At 44.8% G+C, this 20,919-nt stretch overlaps 1 protein-coding gene across 15 annotated transcripts in view; it reads left to right on the top strand.

Annotated features, from left to right (window-relative positions):
• Positions 1 to 20,919, top strand: part of FUBP3 (far upstream element binding protein 3) — a 59,060-nt gene that overhangs the window by 7,528 nt on the left and 30,613 nt on the right. For 6 of the 15 annotated variants that reach the window (XR_010148558.1, XR_010148557.1, XM_016961870.4 and 3 more), the window contains exons 2-3: positions 6,200 to 6,277; positions 8,381 to 8,486. Coding sequence is in view for 8 of the 15 variants with exons in the window: in XM_016961870.4 (XP_016817359.1) it covers positions 6,200 to 6,277; positions 8,381 to 8,486 (184 nt within the window). In the remaining 7 variants the exon portion in view is untranslated. Of the gene's footprint in view, positions 1 to 1,704; positions 2,011 to 6,199; positions 6,278 to 6,544; positions 6,790 to 8,380; positions 8,487 to 20,919 lie in introns of those variants that run through there. The other 9 variants (XM_520317.7, XM_063787488.1, XM_063787487.1 and 6 more) reach the window with 3 other exon arrangements.

Here is a 20,919-nt window from a genome sequence, read left to right as displayed (position 1 = left end):
CCAGGCTGGAAGGCAGTGACATGATCTCAGCTCACTGCAACCTCCGCCTCCTGAGTTCAAGTGATTCTCCTGCCTCAGCCTCCCAAGTAGCTGGGACTGCAGGCGTGCACCATCACGCCTAGCTAATTTTTGTATTTTCTGTAGAGATGTGGTTTCACCATGTTGGCCATGATGGTCTCAATCTCCTGACCTCATGATTCACCTGCCTTGGCCTCCCAAAGTGCTGGGATTACAGGTGTGAGCCACCGAGCCCAGCCTGTCAGTCTTTAAACAGATCACTGGAGGATTGTTGGTGGAATTCAATGGAATGGAAGGAGATAGCTAATGGGAGTGTCACATTTAGGGCCTTTGGTGGGAGTGACCCACCTGGAACAGTATTTCAGCATAGAGCCTCACCTGATCATCTTAGCATTCTGCCTACAGGTGGGCCTCTCCATACCCACTTTAAATGTAGCAGGTGTTTAATGAGCACCTTCTCTGTGCCAAGCATTTTGCTATGCATTAGGAAAGTTCTTTAACTTTTTCAGAACGTGGACCTTTCTGAGACTCTTGAAACTTTGAACCACTCCCTAGAAATATTTAAATAGTTTGGGATGTAATTTTGGGAAGTCATGAATTCTCTAAAACTAAACCCTGGGGCTCCTAATTAAGGACTCTTTGTCTTAAGGGTACCAAGATGATGGAGACAGATCCAGTCCTCAGCTCTCATAGTGGGGAGACAGTGTAACCAACATAACATACTCGGTGAGAGTATGCTGTTTAGATGTAGTTTGTAAGGTGATTTGCAAACACAAATGTGGGAGTATTTAATTCTGCCTAAGCATAGGAGAGATGAGGTTGTCAGGAAAACCTCCCAAGAAGAGCTGCATCTTATTCAATTGTCATAGAATTCTTTATTTCAATTACTGCAAGTAAGCAGGGCAGGATCAGCCGGGGCTCCATCTCTGATGACAACAATAGTTCTCATTCATCGAGCCCATGTTGTGCTGGGTGCCAGGCAAGGATTCTTATATATGTTCTTTCATTTGATGGTCACAAAACTCCCGGGGAGTGGCATTGTGATGTGATTATTAAGAGACAAACTTGAGCTTCAGACAGTATGAGTTCAAGTTCTGGTTCTGCCACTTAACTAGTTTGGCTTTGGACAAGTTATTTAACTTCTTTCAGTCTTAGTTTTCTCATCTGTAATGCAGAAATAGTTGATGATAGTAATAATTTTAAAAACAATAGTGTTAGAAATTAGGAGGTTACCCTGTTTGGTGGGGTGGGTAGTGACTGAAGGGGGCATGAGGCAGACTTCTGGGGTCCTGGTGATGTTTCTTGATCTAGGTGCTAGTTACATAGGTATTTTAGTGTCCGAAAGGTCAGTGAGCTATAAACTTATGATCCATGTATTTTTCTGTGTCATTGTTCTGCAATAAGAGGTTAAAATAGCAAGCATTTCTGGTTCCTTACTGTGCACCCGGCATTGTTTCTAGTGCTTTACATTTGTTATCTTGTTATCCCTGTGGATACAATTCCAGGCAGACTGGTTCCAAGTCCCACGGTAAGGAGAATAGTAGCTACTTTAGAAGGTCACTGTGACAATTAAATGAGGGCACTGTCAGGCACTTAGTAGGCAGTATGTTTGATGCACTGTCTTCTTTGTAACATTAGGTAGTGGGATGCAGGACTGGGACCTGCCCCTGCGGCCCATGACTCCAAACCTGTCTTAGGAACTTGTTCTTTGCCACAGGGCTACTCCCCTGGCTGCATACTGTTTCCTCCCACTGTGGGGAGTAGAGTCTTGCAGTCCAACCTACCTTTCTCCCAGGCAGGACCTCTCTGGGTGGCTGTGCTGCGCAGGCTCTGGGGAAGCAAGTTGGGTCCCACACCCTCGATGCTGGTGTGAGCCTTCACCTCTGCTTGCTGTATCCATGCCAATCAACAGGATCCCTGTTGAGTAGCAGGGACACGTATGTGGATGGCATTCAGGTGGCTTTGCCTGTTTCTAATTGGTATAGAGTTCTAGTAAGTATGAAGTTGTGGGGCTATGTGCAACTTTTTATTTGGATTTATAAGGTGACCTACTTTGGTTATGAAACTTGTCAGAGAATTTTAGTCTTGAAAATGTGTACTGGGAATAATTAATTGTCATGTTTTCTAACTTTAGTGATTTGTGTACCACCTTTATGATTTTTGCCATATCATTGAACCTTCAATACATTATTTAATATTCTTAAATTTAGATTATTTATTTATTTATTTATTTTGAGATGGAGTCTCGCTCTTGTCCCCAGGCTGGAGTGCAATGGCTCGATCTCGGCTCATTGCAAGCTCCACCTCCTGGGTTCAAGCAATTCTTCTGCCTCAGCCTCCTGAGTAGCTGGGATTATTGGCATGCACCACTATGCCCAGCTAATTTTTGTATTTTTAATAGAGGCGGGGTTTCACCATGTTGGCCAGGCTGGTCTTGAACTCCTGAGCTCAAGTGATCCACCAGCCTTGGCCTCCCAAAGTGCTGGGATTACAGGCATGAACCCCTGCACCCAGCCAGATTTATTTTAAATATGTATGTATGTGTGTGTGTGTGTGTATATATATATATATATATATATATATACTTTTTTTTTTTTTTTTTTTAAGAGACAGGGTCTTGTACCTGCACAGGCTATGGTGTGGTGGCTTAACCATAGCTCACTGTAACTTTGAACTCCTGGGCTCAAGGGATCCTCCTGCCTCAGCCTCCCAAGAAGCTAAGGCTACAGGCTCACGCCACCACACTCAGCTAGGTTTTTTTGGTTTTGTTTTTGTAGAGATAAAGCCTCACTATGTTGCCCAGGCTGATGTCAAACTTTGGGCTCAAACGATCCTTCTACCCCAGCCTTCCAAGTGCTGGGATTACAGATATGAGCCACCACACCCGGCCTATTTAATTTTTTTTTTTTTTTTTTTTTTTTTGCCTGTGACATACCCCCAAGGAGATCCTGAGAACACATGCCCCTAAAATGTTTTTCAAAAGGGAACTAAGTCAGTATCATAAGTGGAAAACTTTGTCATGCATAGAAGGTAATTGTGAGAACAATGGAACTTTAAAAACATTCATCCGTGTACCTCCCAAGATCACCTTGTGCATTTTTCTTGGGAAAACACTGGTTTAGTTTGCCTCTGCGTTTTACAGGTGAAGACACCAAGGAGCAAGGCTCTTAAAGGTCTTGCCCAAGGTCACATGCGGGAAGAACTGGCTGGAAAATCAGGACTGTTGACTGATTCCTGGTCCAGTACTCTCCTTCTCTGAGTTTCCACTAACTACTGGTAGTTAAGTGTCTGTGACGTTGATTTGTTTTTCATTTATCACTGTGCTTAAAATAGCATGGGTAGTGAGATAACCCATTTGCCTCCCCCTGAAAAGGGGGAAAATAACTTGTGTGGTAGAAAATTGGTAGCAGAGTCCTCTCAGGGTCACGCTTGCAGATAAGGAGGAGAGTGGCCTTGGTTTTGTGGACCATCCTGGCTTTTATCTCCTGGCCTACAGCATTATGAACTGAGGACTGTACCTCACTTCCCTTAAGTAACTACTGTTTAAAATGATCAATTATGTGAAGAATTGCTTGGGCTCTGTGCACTGGAAGTCAGGCTTTATTTAAGTCCTTGGGAACTGAGATATGTTTAAGAAAATATTAAGTGGAGGGAAGGGAGCAGCCAAGTGGTCAGAGAATTTTAGTCTTGAAAATGTGCACTGAGAATAATTAATTGAAAATAGGAAATTAATGTTTTCTAACTTTAATGATTTGTGTACCTCCTTTATGGTTTTTGCCATATCATTGAATCTTCGACATACCATTTACTTGGACTCCAGAGTCAGGAAGACCTGGGTTTGAATACTGTTTCTGCCACTTTTTATTTATTTATTTATTTATTTATTTATTTTTATTTTTATTTTTTTTGGTAAACTGAAAGCAAGTTTATTAAGAAAGGAATAAAATAGAGCAGGCTGTTTCTGCCGCTTATAAGATGGGTGACTTTGGGCAGGTCACTCCATGTCTGAGCCCCAGTTTTTATTGTCTTAAAACGGAAATAATAAGGCCGGGCACGGTGGCTCACGCCTGTAATCCCAGCATTTTGGGAGGCTGAGGTGGGCGGATCACGAGGGCAGGAGCTTGAGACCAGCCTGGCCAACATGGTGAAACCCCATCTCTACTAAAAATACAAAAATTATCCGGGCGTGGTGGCGCATGCCTGTAACCCCAGCTACTCGGGAGGCTGAGGCAGGAGAATCTCTTGAATCCAGGAGGCAGAGGTTGCAGTGAGCCAAGAACCTCCTAGAGAATCATGGTGAGGAATAAATGAGATAGCATATTTAAAGTGGTTTTAGCAGAGTAGCACGCATTACAGTTTAATTCTATTAGGCATTTAAAATCATTTTTTGGAACAAGGTAGTATGTGGAAGAATGAAGGAGTATATTGCTGCTTTACAGAATAATGTAACATAGTCTACACCATAGTATAAATGTAATTTATACATTGTAATGTTGAACTCATACCCAGCATTTGTTTAACCAGGGTTCAAATGCAGTTTCCTCACTTCAGAGCTGTATCTCAACTGTTATTCTGTACTACTTCTCTCATAGTGGAAATTTCCCAAATTGTAGGTAATGAAGTGAGCATGAATTAAGAAGAAACCTGAAAGGCTCAGTCACATTTTGGAAGAACACTTGTTGATTTAATCTAAATTAGGAATAGGAAGCTGTCGAAACAACTTTTATCATGGCGGCTTTGGAGGAAAAAATGACATGAAACTACTACATACGTTAGAAGGCAGGCCAAGGACTCAGGAATACAGTTTAGCTACTTTAGAAGGAAGAGAAAAGGGCCAGGCGCAGTGGCTTACGCCTGTAATCTCAGCACTTTGGGAGGCCGAAGCAGGTGGATCACCTGAGGTCAGGAGTTCGAGACCAGCCTGCCCAACATGGTGAAACTCCGTCTCTACTAAAAATATAAAAATGAGCTAGGCATGGTGGCACATGCCTGGAATCCCAGCTACTCAAGAGGCTGAGGCAGGAGAATTGCTTGAACCCAGGAGACGGAGGTTGCAGTGAGCCAAGATTGCGCCACCGCACTCCAGCCTGGGCAACAGAGCAAGACTCCATCTCAAAAATAAAATGAGGAAGGTAAAAGATCTGGAAGCCCAGAGGCATCATTTAAAGGGAACCGGGATAATTTCATATAGAGCTTGTCTTTTTGTTTTGTTTTGTTTTTGAGTCAAGAGTCTCACTCTGAGATGAGTGTGGCTGTGTTCTAACAAAACTCTAATTACAAAGGCAAGTGGTTCACCAATGGTAGATTGCCAAGCCCTGGCCTAGGCTACAGTAATATCTCCTAAGGCTGAGTCTGGCTTAGACTATCTTTTCCTTCCTTCCTTCTTCCTATCTTGTCTCCTAGCAGTCAAGGGGATCTTGTTTGTTGTTTTCTGTTGTTGTTTTAAAGAGATGGGGTCTCACTCCATCTTCCAGCTGGAGTTCAGTGGCTCGATCGTAGCTCACTGTAACCTCAAACCCCAGCTCAAGCAGTCCTCCTGCCTCAGCCTCCTGAGTAGCCGGGACTACAGGAATGCACCACCACGCACAGCTACTTTTTTATTTTTTGTAGAGATGGGGGTCTTGCTGTGTTGCCCAGGCTGGTCTAGAACTCCTGGCCTCAAGCGGTCATCCCGCTTTGACCTCCCAAAGTGCTGGAGTTACCTTTGCTAGCCACCATGCTTTTGGCTGGGGTGTTTTAGAAGCAGAAATCAGCATGTTACTCTCCTGCTTAAGACTTGCAGTAGCTGCCCATCAGCCTTCCTATAAAGTCCAAGCTCCTCACCATGACCTGAAAGGGTCCAGTGTGAACTACCCACCTTTGGAACATATCTAGTTCCTTCCATGCTGGCAAGATTGACTTCTTTTCCAGGCTCATACCTACCAAGCTTGCTCCTGCCTCAGGGCCTTTGTACAAGTTCCTCTGCCTAGAACATGCTTTCTCAGATTTTTATGTAGCCAGCTCCTCATCATCACGTAGGACTCAGATGTCACTCCTCACAATGGCCTGCCCATTCACCCCATTTAAAGCAGCTTCCTAAGCACGCTCTGTGTGACATTATCTTCTCTTACTGTGGTAATGCTTATCACCTGCTGAAATGATCAGTTTATTGATTACCTGGTTTACCTTTAACTTCCCCCAGCTGCTGACTCTTAAGTGCCAGGCCTGGTGGTTCTCCTTCACCACAAAAGCTCCAGTGCCTCAAAAAGCCCATCACACAGTAGGTACTTAACATTTGTTGGGTGAATTGCCTTGTTTTACAACCCTAGTATTTGTGGTGTGTTCAAGTATTCCTCTGCCTTCAGGAATCTTATTATCTTTTCAAAAACTATGAAATATATGGTATTACCCTGGGGCATCATGCAGAGAGGAGGGAGACTTGCCTCAACATCACAGAACTCGTAAATGTAAGGGATGATGTCTGCTGTTTAAATCCTGTATTTGGTTTTCAGTATCATGATTGTCTTTGGTTGTTTATTTGTTTCAGGTAATTTCTGTTGGTCCCAATAGGTGTGAGACTTCTGGGAACATTTGGACTAGCTCAGAACTACCACTGAAGACTTTGCTCTGGGGCACAGCTGTGCTAGCTGCCCCCGATAGACCCCTGTTTATTAACTTTAACTGAGGGACTAACATCAAGAGCAGTTGCTGTAAATATTCCTTTGGTTAAATGAAAGAGTTGCTTTATTATGAAGATCACATATAATTTCCTGCTGAGAACAAAGTAGATAAGTAAGAAGTTCTGCATACCATTTGTTTCTGGGGGGAAATTTTTAACAGCTATGTTCTGTCCTTTCACTGATAATAAACATTAAAAGTTGAAATAGCTCTTAGAGATCATCTCCCTTTCTCTGCTGCAGGAATCCTTCTGAGATTGTCTGGACACTTCCAGTAAAGACAAGCTTATGTTACATCTCTATAGATCACACATCAGTTTATAGACATTAAAGTTTATAGGATGGGTGTATTCCTAAAGAATTGTCAGGCTGGGTACCATGACTCACACCTTTGAGCCATGGGATTAGCCAAAGTGCTAATTCCAGCACTTTGGGAGACTGAGGCAGGAGGATTGCTTGAGCTCAGGAGTTCGAGACCAGCCTGGGCAACATATTGAGTCCTCATCTCTATTAAAAATTAAAAAAATAGGCCAGGCGCTGTGGCTCACGCTTGTAATCCCAGCACTTTGGGAGGCCGAGGCAGGCAGATCACCTGAGGTCAGGAGTTCGAGACCAGCCTGGCCAACGTGGTGAAATCCTGTCTCTACTAAAAATAAAAAAATTAGCCGGGCGTGGTGGTGCATGCCTGTAATCCCAGCTACTCAGGAGGCTGAGGCAGGAGAATCGCTTGAACCCAGGAGGCAGAGGTTACAGTGAGCTGAGATCGTGCCATTGCACTCCAGCCTGGGCAACAAGAGCAAAACTCCATATCAAAAAAATAATAATAAATTTTAAAAAATTTAGCTGGACATGGTGGTGCGTACTTGTAGTCTCAGCTGCTTGGGAGGCTGAGGCGGGAGGATGACTTGAGCTTGGAAAATTGAGGGTACAGTGAACAATGATCACATCACTGCACTCCAGCCTGGATGACAGAGTGAGACCCGTTTGTCACATTTGAGCACATGAGGCCTTTCAAATATTCTTGGGGAATTTGTTGCATAAGCGAACCCTGTGAGAAAAGTTAAACTTTTTGAAGAAAGTTCTTCAATTGTTGGCTTGCTTTTATTTTTTTTTCTTCTTAAGATGGGATGTGCCTGTATATTAAGTGGTGACTTAAAAATACTAATTTGCGGCCGGGCGCAGTGGCTCACGCCTATAATCCCAGCACTTTGAGAGGCCAAGGGGGGCAGATCACCCGAGGTTGGGCGTTCGAGGCCAGCCTGACCAACATGGAGAAACCCTGTCTCTACTGAAAATACAAAATTAGCTGGGCGTGGTGGCGCATGCCTGTAATCCCAGCTACTTGGGAAGTCGAGACAGGAGAATCGCTTGAACCCGGGAGGCAAAGGTTGCGGTGAGCCAAGATCATGCCATTGCACTCCAGCCTGGGCAACAAGAGCGAAACTCCATCTCAGAAAAAAAAAAAAAAAGGATACTAATTTGCTGGTAGAGACACATTTTTGAAAGTACTAAAGACAAGTTATTATTAAGACCAAAAGAAAACTCACTTAACAGTGAAAAGTATTTGTGCTCTTGCGGTGCTGCCTTCCATTGATCAAGGTCAGGGGAGAAATGGGATAATAGCCCTTTAAAGAGGACACTTGTCTTTCTCCCTCAGATAGAGCCATGGTTTGTTACTGAGTGTTTAAATCTGATTCTCTCTGTAGATTGCTGCTAAAATTGATTCAATTCCTCACTTGAATAATTCCACACCTCTAGTGGACCCCTCAGTATATGGATACGGAGTACAAAAACGGCCCTTGGATGATGGAGGTAAGTTGCCAGAAATATCTTTGCCTTTCAGGTGGTAGTGAACCTGCCAGTTAAGTTTGAATTTGTCAGCCATTACCTTAACGACTCTCTGAAGTGTCACTCTGTTGAGAAGAAAGGTTGAAGGGAAGTATTTAGGATGATTTTTCTCAGCAGTTCTTCAGCATTTGAGTTCCTATTTGCCTTGATAATACAGAAATCTTTTCGCTGGGCTCTGAGATAAAGACTTGGCCCCTGAGCATCAGCTTGGAAGTAATTTGACCTATTTGAGAATTTTGTTTGATTTAGCCTAACTCTGTTCTTCAGTGCGCATGGGAATTGAAGTTCCCACTTTCTCCACAGAAAAGCTACGATTTGGTGCATGGCTCTAGGGAAGCTGTGGCTACATCTTGACCTTAAAGAAAGAGAAGAATGGTAACCTTTCTACAGTCTAGCTGCCAGCTTTTTCACCATTCCCATTTATGTCAGGCTTTTTCTAGAAGCATCCCTTTTCTTTAATTCGTTTATTTGTTGTTTTGTTGGCTGGTTTATATACCCTACTCCATCCCAAAAAGAATTTGAAAACACTTAGAAGTGCCAATCCCCCGCACTCTGGCAGAGTATCTATCAGATGTGTTTCTGTAGAGAGCTTGGACATCTTTATCATATTTTGTCTCCTGTTACTATAGAAGAGATAGTGAAGTACACTAGATTGACATGAATTTGCATGTAGTCGAGTGAGTCGGTGTCTTCTCTGTGTTCTTTTTCTGTCGCTATGTACCCAATCATTTATGTTTGTACATATTTCTGTGATGTATTATTATGTGAAAAATGAAGATGTAGAACAGTATGTATTATATAATCTTTTCTCCCAAAAGTGCATGTTTTTATTTACATAGAAAAATATAATTTGCCATGACTCATTTCTCTGGTCTCTAGGAATTCTTGTTTTTTTTTTAATCCCCCCTTAGCGATGGGATCACACTCTGCTCAGGCTAGAGTGCAGTGGCGCTGTTGAACTCCTGGGCTCAAGTGATCCTCCCACCTCGGCTTCCCAAGTAGCTGGGACTACAGGCATGAGCCACCATGCCTCCTAGTACGTTTTTAAATCCTCCAGTTCATAGACGTGTTTGCAAATCTCAATGTCCTGAATAAACCGTATGTTAAGGTTCTTTTTAGTTAACTTAAGAGTTGAAGTATTTTATTTTATTTTATTTGTAATTTTTGTGAGTGCATAGGTGTATGTATTTATGGGGTACATGAGATGTTTTGATGCAGGCCTGCAATGTGAAATAAGCACCTCGTGGAAAATGGGGGTATCCATCCCCTCAAGCATTTATCTTTTGAGTTACAAACAATCCAGTTACTCTCTTTATTTTAAAATGTACAATTAAGTTATTGTTGGCTATAGTCACCCTGTTGTGCTATCAAATAGTAGGTCTTATTCGTACCCATTAACCCCCCTCCCCCCCGAGTCCCCTTGGCCCCCTACTACCCTTCCCAGCCTCTGGTAACCATCCTTCTACTCTCTATGTCCATGAGGTCAACTGTTTTGATTTTTATATTGCATAAATAAGTGAGAACATGTAATTTTTGTCTTTCTCCGCCTGGCTTATTTCACTTAACATAATGATCTCCAGCTCCATCCATGTTGTTGCAAATGACTGGATCTCATTCTTTTTTATGGCTGAGTTGAAGTGTTTTTAAATAGACCCAAATAACACCTCCAAAAAGTTCTAGAGGACTGAACTTTAACCTCGTAAAGGTTAAAGAACCCTGCTTCAAGGGAAAGTTAGAAAGTTCATGTTGCTAAAGAAGTGATCTGGTAGCCTCTGTCAAAGAAAACCCAAGCCAAACCAAACAAACAGCTACACAGCCTTTGGAAATCTTTATTGCTAAGAAAAATGTGCCAGAATTCCGGCTGCTTGGTCTGCCTCTGCTTTTCTAAACTTTTCATCACACCATCAGCAAGACTGTGAGCCTAGAAGGTGGCCAGGTAAACATGAACATCACTTCCCTTCACAGGATCTGCTTATTCACATTCTTTGTCTCTTAAGAGAGTGGCCCAGTGACCTTACCCCTACCAGAAGACAACTGACAAAAAGGGGCTGTGGCAGTCCCCAGACGCTGAGATCAACACAGAACTCAAATTCTACACGTGGAGAGCAGCTTGGAGAAAAAAACAGTATGTGTAATCCTGTTATTTAAACAGTGCTCAACAGAAGACACGATTAATTTTATCGAGCTGTAATACAGAATGTAAGAAGCCTGAGGGAAATTCCTTGTTCTTCAAATACAGCCTGTTGTTACCTAAGACCAGGTGTTCAAGGAGGATGAGAGATTCAGCACGACACAGAAACTTTCCTTCTTGCTATAGGAGGGCTTCATATTTAGAGGGAAGAAAAAGATAAACCATGGTCATTTTCTGTTTGTGAAGACTTATTCCCCAAAAGGTAGACATGGAAAAAAATATGGTTATCAAAACAAGTAAGTGAAAATACGCAATATAATAATGAACCCGAGGTTTTAAGTGAGATTCTGGACCTACTGGGTGATCTTTGGCCAAGTCAGCTAACATCTGCCTGTGACCCAGTTCTCTTTATCAATACTGATAATCTCTTTATTAGTGCTAATTTCTTTCAAATGTACGTGCAATGGACTAATGGGAGAAAAATGTCTGCAAAATGCTAGAGGGTTTCATTTGCAAATATTTAGGTATTCCTTATGCAGAGGACGCAGCAGATACCTGCTCACTGCAAGCACAAGTTTTAACCCTTCCGCGCCAGGCAGTGGGTGAAAAAAACAAGGCTGAATTGTGAAATTGTTGTGAAAGGCTGAATGAGTTGTGAAATATATTGATCTCAATTTCTGGAAACACTGGGCCAAAGAGACACTGTCCGTTAGTGAGGTGTGTGCACAGAGGCAGACAACTTAGTTTTGTTTTTACGTTGCTGTCTCAAGAGGAACCAAAGTATGATTGCCTCGAAAAGGTAAAGAGGTTACTTTGCATTACTGCTTTCTGCTAAGGCAAAAATGCAGTTAATGCAATCATCCCTATTTGGCCTAGGGAATCACTAACACCAGTCAAATATAAAAAGATCACAGCATACTATTTTGGATAAGTAGTTTAAATGGTTATCTTAGTTCCAGTGGCCCTGGGGTGGATTTTCTGTTTTATGGTCATAAACACTTTGTAAATACACAAGAATTTTTACAATCAAGTGAGTGCCATCCCCTTAAAATCTTCAGTGTGAGTCTAAAGAATTTTCCCCCAAAGGCTCCCACATCTAAAAACAGTGGCCATCTCCTCTTAGAATTCCTAGAGATGCCCAGCATGGTGGCTCACACCTGTAATCCCAGCTACCCAGGAGGCCGAGGTGGTGGGAAAGCTTGAGCCCAGACATTCGAGGCCAGCCTGGGCAACATAGCAAAACCGTATTTCCGAAAAATAAATAAGGCCGCGCACTGTGGCTCACGCCTGTAATCCCAGCACTTTGGGAGGCCAAGGCAGGCAAATCACGAGGTTAGGAGATTGAGACCATCCTGGCTAACACGATGAAACCCCGTCTCTACTAAAAATACAAAAAATTAGCTGGATGTCATGGCACGCGCCTGTAGTCCCAGCTACTTGGGAGGCTGAGGCAGGAGAATCACTTGAACCTGGGAGACGGAGGTTGCAGTGAGCCAAGATCGCACCACTGCACTCCAGCCTGGGCAACAGAGTGAGACTCCATCTCAAAAAATACATATATACATATATAGATACACATATATACACACACATATACACATATATATAAGTATGTGTGTGTGTGTGTATATATATATATGTAAAGTTTTTTTTAATATGCTAGGCAGTGGAACAAGGGAAAGGATTTGTTCCTGATATAGAAAGGGATTTGGGTTAGTTGTGTTTCAGAGAGTGGCAGTTTTGAGCCACTTGTCAGAACGCTGTTCATGAGTCTGCTTAGAACCCAGAGCAGAATTTAGAGCTTAGTTTGAAAGCTTGCCTGAATGCCTCTCCCTGGGAAGAGCAGTCACCAGTCACTCCACCGCCCTCCAGCTTTGGATCAGGCCATTTTAACCTTTACTGTCTTCAGTCTTGACACCCACATGTTCCAGCAGTCTTTGATATGCATCCTTGGCACCCCACCAGTTCAGGAATCTGCCTTCTGGTCTCAGTTGTGGCACCTTTTTCATCCAGTACTTCTCTCATGCTTCAACTGGAGCCTCTCCCTGCAGTCAGTCCAACCAGTTTCATTCCTCCAGTAACCAGGGAGGTGCAGATCTTCCAGCCTGGCCATTGCCTGCCCTCCCGCTTGGCTCCTCCTGTGCACCTCCTGTGCTCCTCCTGTGCAGCAGCCTGGCTGCCTGTCTCCTCTCTCCCCTCACCCAGCTCTTAACCTGCCCAACTCCTGCTCAGCCAACTTCTTCCTAGAAACCTGTCCTCTTCCTTATCTTTTGACTTTCTTCAGGGCTCAGCCCACATGCCACCTAGCCTCTTGGTCTTCTCTCTACCTTTTCCTTCCTTCCTTCCTTCCTTCCTTCCTTCCTTCCTTCCTCCCTCCCTCCCTCCCTCCCTCCCTCCCTCCCTTTTTCCCCCTCTTTTCCCTTTTTCACACACCCACCTGACCAGTGAATATTAAGTCATATCCTTCTCTGAATTTCTAAAGCAGTGTATTTGCCCCCTGCTCAGGGCAGACCTTCCTTCCGCGGTTACTGGGTCCCGCTGTGCACCTCTCCTAGCAGAGCCTACGTGATGTGGCCATAGAGACTGGCTTCATTTCCCATGGACTCTTCATGCTCAAGTTCTCCCATGTTTTTCATGCTCAAGTTCTCCCGTGTTTCCTACGATTTGCATTTTTAAATTTTGGGAAAAGTAAGTTCCAAATTTAAGACAATAGTATTAGCTAAGTGATTTAGAAGTGCGAATTTAAATGTAATCTAAATTAGAGGTTGGCAAGCTTTTCTTTCTTTTTTTTTAAAGACAGGGTCTCACTCTTGCTGAGGCTGGAGTGCAGTGGGGCAGTCATGGTTCACTGCAGCCTCTATCCCCCAGGCTCAGGTGATCCTCCCACCTCAGCCTCCTGGGTAGCTGGGACTGCACTGCACCTGGCAACAAGCTTTTTTATAAAGGACCTGATAGTAAGCATTTTAGGGGCCAGGCATGGTGGCTTATGCCTATAATCCCAGCACTTTGGGAGGCTGAGGTGGGAGGATTGCTTGCATCCAGGAGTTTGAGACCAGCCTGGGCAATATAGCAAGACCCCGTCTCTACAAAAAAATGAAAAAAGATTAACTGGGTGTGGTGGTGATGCCTGCAGCCCCAGCTACTCAGGAGGCTGAGGTGGGAGGATTGCCTGAGCCTGGGAGGTCAAGACCACAGTAAGCAGTGATCGCACCACTGCACTCAGCTTGGGTGACATAGTGATCTCAGAACAAACAAAAATAAATTTAAGCTTGCAGGCTATGTATCCCACCTACTAAGCTACGCTATTGGAGTTCAAAAACAGCTGTAGCATCTACATGAAGAGCATGGCTGTGAGCCAATAAGATATTTCACCGAAACAGGCAGCTGGCCCTCAAGCTTAATTTGCCAGCCCTCAACTAAAATCAGCCTCATCAGTTGATGAAAACATTTTCTTCATCTTTAGTTAGGGAAGTGTATAGAGAGTACCCCTCCCCCAGTTTCTTTAAACAAGTCTCCCGTCTCATGGTTCACTGTCCAACTGCCCTAACCACCTGAAACAAGTGCTTTCTCATGTTGGCCCAGAGCTGATGGACAGACAGAGAAGTCACTTCCCATTTGCGCCTCTGTATCTCTCCTGATCAAAGATCAAAGCCTTTCCAGTTTTCTTCCTCAGGAGCATTTTTAGGAGCTTTTTTAGTTGAACTAAGCAGGCCTCATCCTCGCCCTGCATTCTGTGTAGTGGGTGGCACCAAAACCAGGACTTCAGGAGAGTACAGCACTGTCCTCACCACTGGGGTGGCGGGGGTAAGGCCATGCAAGGGGCTTTGAAACTATGCCTGCCTCTTCACTCAAAGACTCGTCTTTGCTATTTATGTAGCACCTTTTTTTTTGTCCTTTTTATTCTTTTTACTTCATGACCTGCTGAAGAACAGCACCTTTTATAGTACCACACTTTCTACTTTTGATAATACAGTTGTTCCCCATTTATTCATGACTTCGTTTTCCATGGTTTCAGTTACCCACGGTCAACCACTGCCGAAATTATTAAATGGAAATTTTAGAAATAATTCCTAATTTTTTTTTTGTTTGTTTTTGAGATGGAGTCTTGCTCTGTCACCCAGGCGGGAGTGTAGTGGTGTGATCTTGGCTCACTGCAACCTCTGCCTCCCAGGTTCAAGTGATTCTCCTGCCTCAGCCTCCCAATTAGCTGGGATTACAGGCGTGCGCCACCACAACTAGCTAATTTTTGTATTTTTAGTAGAGATGGGGTTTCACCATGTTGGCCAGGCTGGTCTTGAACTCCTGACCTCGTGATCCACCTGCCTCTGCCTCCCAGAGGGCTGGGATTACAGGCGTGAGCCACCGCACCCAGCCAATTCCTAATTTTTAAATTGTACACCATTCTGAGTAGCATGTGTATCCACACTGTATACACTACCCACTCACCAATGTATAGGAAAAAATGTAGCGTATACAGGGTTCGGTACTCTCCATGGCTTCAGCCACCTACCAGGGGTCTTGGGACATATCCCTCATGGATGAGGCGGAACTGCTGTATTCTTACGGGGTAAAGGACGAATTCTTGGGCGTTCTGTCAAATGAATTATTTGCAGGAAGAGTGAAATAGACTATTTCTATGATCCTTTCCAAGCTTTGTTTCAGTACTTGTGGCATAGGGCAAGGACAGAAAAGGAAGACAGGAAGGAGGAAAAGACGTTTGAAAATCCCAGACCTCAAGGAGAGACAGGAGATAGGAGGTACAAGTGCTAGCGGTGGTGAGAGCCATGATGCCCGGACCCCTGCCTGTGACCTGCACCCCAGGCAGGTGCTGAGGCCACCAGTCTCCACTCTGGAAAGGGGAAAGTGAATCTCAGAGGTGTTGATACTTTCCCTGAATGGGGGATGATGACAGATATTGGAGGGATGAAAAGCCAAGACCAAAACCTAGTTCCTGAGAGTAGGAGGGGTTAGGAGGAAGGTTTGCCTTTTGTGAAGAGGGAAGAGGTAAAGTGAGGCTGGGATGTGGTTGGGCAGTCATCATCAAGGGCAGATGAAGGCTTTCCGGGGCGGTGGACATGGGCAGGCTTCCCAGGTTCCTTTTTCAGCTCCTTACCTCCTGTCTGCCCTCTTCCCTAAAATGGGCCTTTCTGAGAGTCACATCTGCCCCTGAAGGTTATGTCCTTCCTGCCACGCCCCTTCTCCCGTTCCCCGCTTTTGGTGTACAGTGGGCGGTCACCTGGGGTGGAAAAATCCCCAAGCAGTGGGGCCAGGCAAGAATTCTGAATGGAGAATCCCAAGGTAACAAAGGGTAGAGCCTTGGTAAGAAACAGTGAAGGGAGGCTGGGCATGGTGGCTCACGCCTGTAATCCCAGCACTTTGGGAGGCTGAAGCGGGAGGATCACCTGAGGTCAGGAGTTCAAGACCAGCCTGGCCAACATGGTGAAACCCAGTCTCTACTAAAAATACAAAAATTAGCTGGATGTGGTGGCGTGCACCTGTAGTCCCAGCTCTTCGGGAGGCTGAGGTAGGAGAATGGCCTGAACCCGGGAGGCAGAGGTTGCAGTGAGCTGAAACCGTGTCACTGCACTCCAGCCTGGGCGACAGAGCAAGACTCTGTCTCCAAAAAAAAAAACAACAACAAAGAAATAGTGAAGGGGACAGGGTCTGATTTTATCCAGTTGACAACTCCTGGCACAGGCTCTGTGCCCTACCCCCCTACCTCAGCCACCTGCATTTGTTTCTTCCTCCCTCCCTTCACCCATCTATGCATTTTAGGATTATAATTCAGAAGTGAGATGATACTCACATGGGTACATACATATGTGTAAGTTGGAAAAAGGCAGTGAGATTTTTCCCCTTGGCAAAGCATCATGTGACTGGTTGGTGGACAGTTGGCTTAGCCAGCTAGGTAAAATAGTAGACATTTTCCACAAAAATGAATGAGCTAAACCTGCAGCATCAATGTTGTGACAAAAATATAACTCGAGCTCATGTACAATGCCTGTTACATTCTTCGCAGCTGTTAATAGGGAAGAAAAGTAGTTGCCAAATTAAAAGAGGATTCATAGGTTTCCAGAGTTCAACTTGATGGTAGAACCTCTCTCGAATACAGTTTGGGAGTGTCACAAAACTAAACATGCACTTACGCACAGTCCACAACTGCACTGTTGGGCATTTATCCCCAAGAAAGGAAAATGTTCACACAAGAGCCTGTTCACATAGCAGCTTTATTCATAATAGTCCCAAACTGAAAACAGCCCACGTGTCCTTCAACTGATGAATGGTTCTGCTTGCGATACAGCCAGCCATACCGTGGAATATCACTCAGCGGTAAAACGGAACAAATGCTGAGTACATCCAGCAACTTGGATCAATCTCCAGGGAATTATGCCGAGTGCCAGAAACCAATCCCAAAAAACTACATACTGCATGATCCCCTTTAGGTAACCTTTTGGGAACGGAGAACAGATTAGTGGTTGCCAGTGGTTAGGGATTGAGTCGGAGGAGAGGGGGTCACCTAAGATCACAGCTAGAAGGGAACCTGAAGCTTAAACTCCTTATTGTTGTAGATAAGGAAACCAGTGTCTGAAGAAGTAAGTGGTTTGACCAAGGCCAGATAGATACATGATAAGTGACAGAAGGGAGGTTGGACCTGGGTCTCTGTCTCATGTGCCATAATAGTATAGTACTTAAACATGTGGACTTCAGAGTCTGATAGATCAAGGTTTGAACCCCAGCTTTGCTAGTCGTTAGCTGTTTGACCTTGGGCAAGTTCCTTAACGTCTCTGAGCCTGTGTTTCCTCATCTGTACAATGGACCTGATGATACCTGCCTCATCAGATTATCATGAGGGTTATATCATGTTATTTTCAAGCTTTAAGAAATACTACTCCCGGGCCTGGCACGGTTGCTCATGCTTGTAATCCCCTTTGGGAGGCCAAGGCAGACAGATCACGAGGTCAGGAGATTGAAACCATCCTGGCCAGCAAGGTGAAACCCCGCCTCCACTAAAATACAAAAAATTAGCTGGGCATGGTGGTGCGCGCCTTTAGTCCCAGCTACTCGGGAGGCTGAGGCAGGGGAATCGCTTGAACCCAGGAGGTGGAGATTGCAGTGAGCCGAGATCATGCCACTGCACTCCAGCCTGGCGACAGAGCAAGACTCTGTCTCAAACAAACAAACAAAAAAAAGAAATACCACTCCCAATGTGAGAAAAACTGTTTCCATCAGAACTAGTTAGTACAGACATATTAAAACACATATGTGACTGAAATGAAAGTTTTATGAAATACATTACTCTTATTATATATGGTACATTCTGTTTTCTATTTCATTTTTTTTAATAAAGCTGGTTGTGACCCCCTATATTGATTTCATGACACTGGCATAAATGAAAGTAAAGCTTAGGGCTATGAATATACTATCATAGAATTCTTTTTCCTCTTAGGCTCTTGAGGAGAAGGTGCAGGGCCCAACACGTCCCTGGAGGCTAGGGTAGGCCCCCTCATCTGTTGCCTTCTGCCTTCCCTGCTAGACTCTAAGCTCCCTGAGGGCAAAGGTGGCTTTGTTGACTGTTGTATCCTCAGGTCCTGTCACAGTGCGCAGCACCTGGAAGGCACTGACTTGTGAGATGAAGAATGATCAAGAGAGTTAATAGCACAAAATTAAACAGTGATAAGTGTTGAAACCCACAAAATTAAAGGACAGGGGAAGATGAAGGGGTACAGAGTTTGCATGGGCACAGGCCCCTCACCTGCATGCCCCTCTGAGGGCTTGGGTGCAGTGTGATCGCACCTTCCTCTTCAGTAAGATGGGAATGGCAGTGACAGTAGCTGCCTCAAAGGTGGGTTCTTGTAGGACCAAGTGGGTTCACGCAGGTGAGGTGCCCAGGAAAGCACCTAGTGTGGCTGGGGGTGGTGGTCTTTCCACTCACAGAAGCTTACAGTAGACTACAAGTAAGAGTGATGTGATTGGCTGGGCACGGTGGCTCACACCTGTAATCCCAGCACTTTGGGAGGCCAAGGCAGGCGGATCACCTGATGTCAGGAGTTTGAGACCAGCTTGGCCAACATGGTAAAACCCCATCTCTACTAAAAGTACAAAAATTAGCCAGGCATGGCGGCACACACCTGTAATCCTGGCTACTTGGTAGGCTGAAGCAGGAGAATCGCACGAACCCGGGAGGCGGAGGTTGCAGTGAGCTGAGATCGCGCCACTGCACTCCAGCCTGGGAGACAGAGCGAGACTCTGTCTCAAACAACAACAACAAAAAAGAGTGACATTATTGAGATAAACTTGAATTTACTTTCACTTTTTAAAAAATAATTTGCAAAATTAATAAATTCTGCTTGCCAAAGGACTTTCAGCTGAACTCAGCATGTCAGTGTTTTGTGGCCCTGGAGCAAGAAGAGTTGCTGCCTAGAACACAGGAAGCCTTTGTAGTGTCCCTGGGGGAAAAGCTTTCTAAAAACGCCCTGAATCCTCACCGCTAAGTGTGTGTTACTGACCTGAGCTGGGGCGTGGAAAGCCATTGGTCAGTCAGAGGAGACTGCAAATCCAAAGAAGAGGCAGAGGAGGGAGGATTGTTTTCAAAATCTAAAAAGGAAGATTTGGGTTATTTGTTTTTACAGTTATAAAAACTGGTATTCCTCTCTCCCCACCCCCCCCAACAGACTCACTCACCTGCCTCTGGCCAGTGGTTCCGTGTGGGTGCCAGCCCGTGCTGGCTGTGCTGTCGTGAAGGAGGAATTGGCATTTTTGTTCCTTGTGCTGGGGTGGGAGTGGGGGTGTAACTATTAAAGCTGATATGGCTGGGTGCGGTGGCTCACGCCTGTAATCCCAGCACTTTGGGAGGCTAAAGTGGGCGGATCACCTGAGGTCGGGAGTTCGAGACCAGCCTGACCAACATGGAGAAACCCCGTCTCTACTAAAAATACAAAATTAGCCGGGCGTAGTGTCGCATGCCTGTAATCCCAGCTACTCGGGAAGCTGAGGCAGGAGAATCGCTTGAACCCAGGAGGCAGAGGTTGTGGTAAGCCGAGATCACGCCTTTGCACTCCAGCCTGGGCAACAAGAGCGAGACTCTGTCTCAGGAAAAAAAAAAAGCTGATGTGTATTGCAAAGTTGCATGTATTTCCCAGTGCAGTTTTGTTTCTTTTGGAGGAGGAAAAAAAAATGAAATCTTGTTTTTCTTTACTAATAGGGAAAAATGTGTCTGATCACCTTTTTTTGTGTTATTGTTTGTTTGATTGATTGATTTTTGAGATTGTTTTGCTCTGTCACCCAGGCTGGAGTGCAATGACACGATCCCAGCTCCCTGCAACTTCCACCTCCCCGGTTCATTGTGCATCAGCCTCCCAAGTAGCTGGGATTACAGATGTGCACCACCACACCCAGCTAATTTGTGTATTTTTTTTTTTTTTTTTTACTAGAGACAGGGTTTTGCCATGTTGGCCAGGCAGGTCTCGAACTCCTGGCCTCAAGTTATCTGCCTGCCTTGGCCTCCCAAAGTGCTGGGATTACAGGCATGAGTGACAGCACCTGACCTGACCTCCTTTTTTTTTTTTTTTAAGATTATTATTAAAATTGGCAGAGTAGGCCGGGCGCGGTGGCTCACGCCTGTAATCCCAGCACTTTGGGAGGCCGAGGCGGGTGGATCACGAGGTCAGGAGATCGAGACCATCCTGGCTAACACGGTGAAACCCCGTCTCTACTAAAAATACAAAAAATTAGCCAGGCGTGGTAGCGGGCGCCTGTAGTCCCAGCTACTCGGGAGGCTGAGGCAGGAGAATGGCGTGAACCCGGGAGGCGGAGCTTGCAGTGAGCCGAGATCGCGCCACTGCACTCCAGCCTGGGCGACAGAGCGAGACTCCATCTCAAAAAAAAAAAAAAAAATTGGCAGAGTATTACTCTTCAGAAAGAATTTATGATATCGTAGGATGACTCACAGCCCAGGCAGTTCGTATTATATAGTGCACAAGGGAAACGAGAACTACACCTGTATATGCTGGAATTGCTCCAACGGGACCTTTGGAAGCAAGAAGATGCATTGTCAACCAGCACACACCATTAGTGGAAACAGGACTGATTTTACCCAGCATTTTTCCTTTTTTACAGGAAAATGAGTGTAGTTCCATTCAATTGAATATGATAGGTGTTCCCATCTGCCTCCTTAGTGTGACCCCTCCTCATTGCGAAGACTGAGGAGAGGTTCCTGTTCCTGGAGTTGGACATAGAAGTTGGCCATATGAGTACCCAGCGCCCCTG

This window comes from Pan troglodytes, chromosome 11 (genome assembly GCF_028858775.2).
Source record: "Pan troglodytes isolate AG18354 chromosome 11, NHGRI_mPanTro3-v2.0_pri, whole genome shotgun sequence".
NCBI classification, from domain to species: Eukaryota; Metazoa; Chordata; class Mammalia; order Primates; family Hominidae; genus Pan; species Pan troglodytes.
The sequence above is the reverse complement of the archived record's forward strand: the minus strand, read 5'-3'. Positions and strand labels throughout refer to the sequence as shown.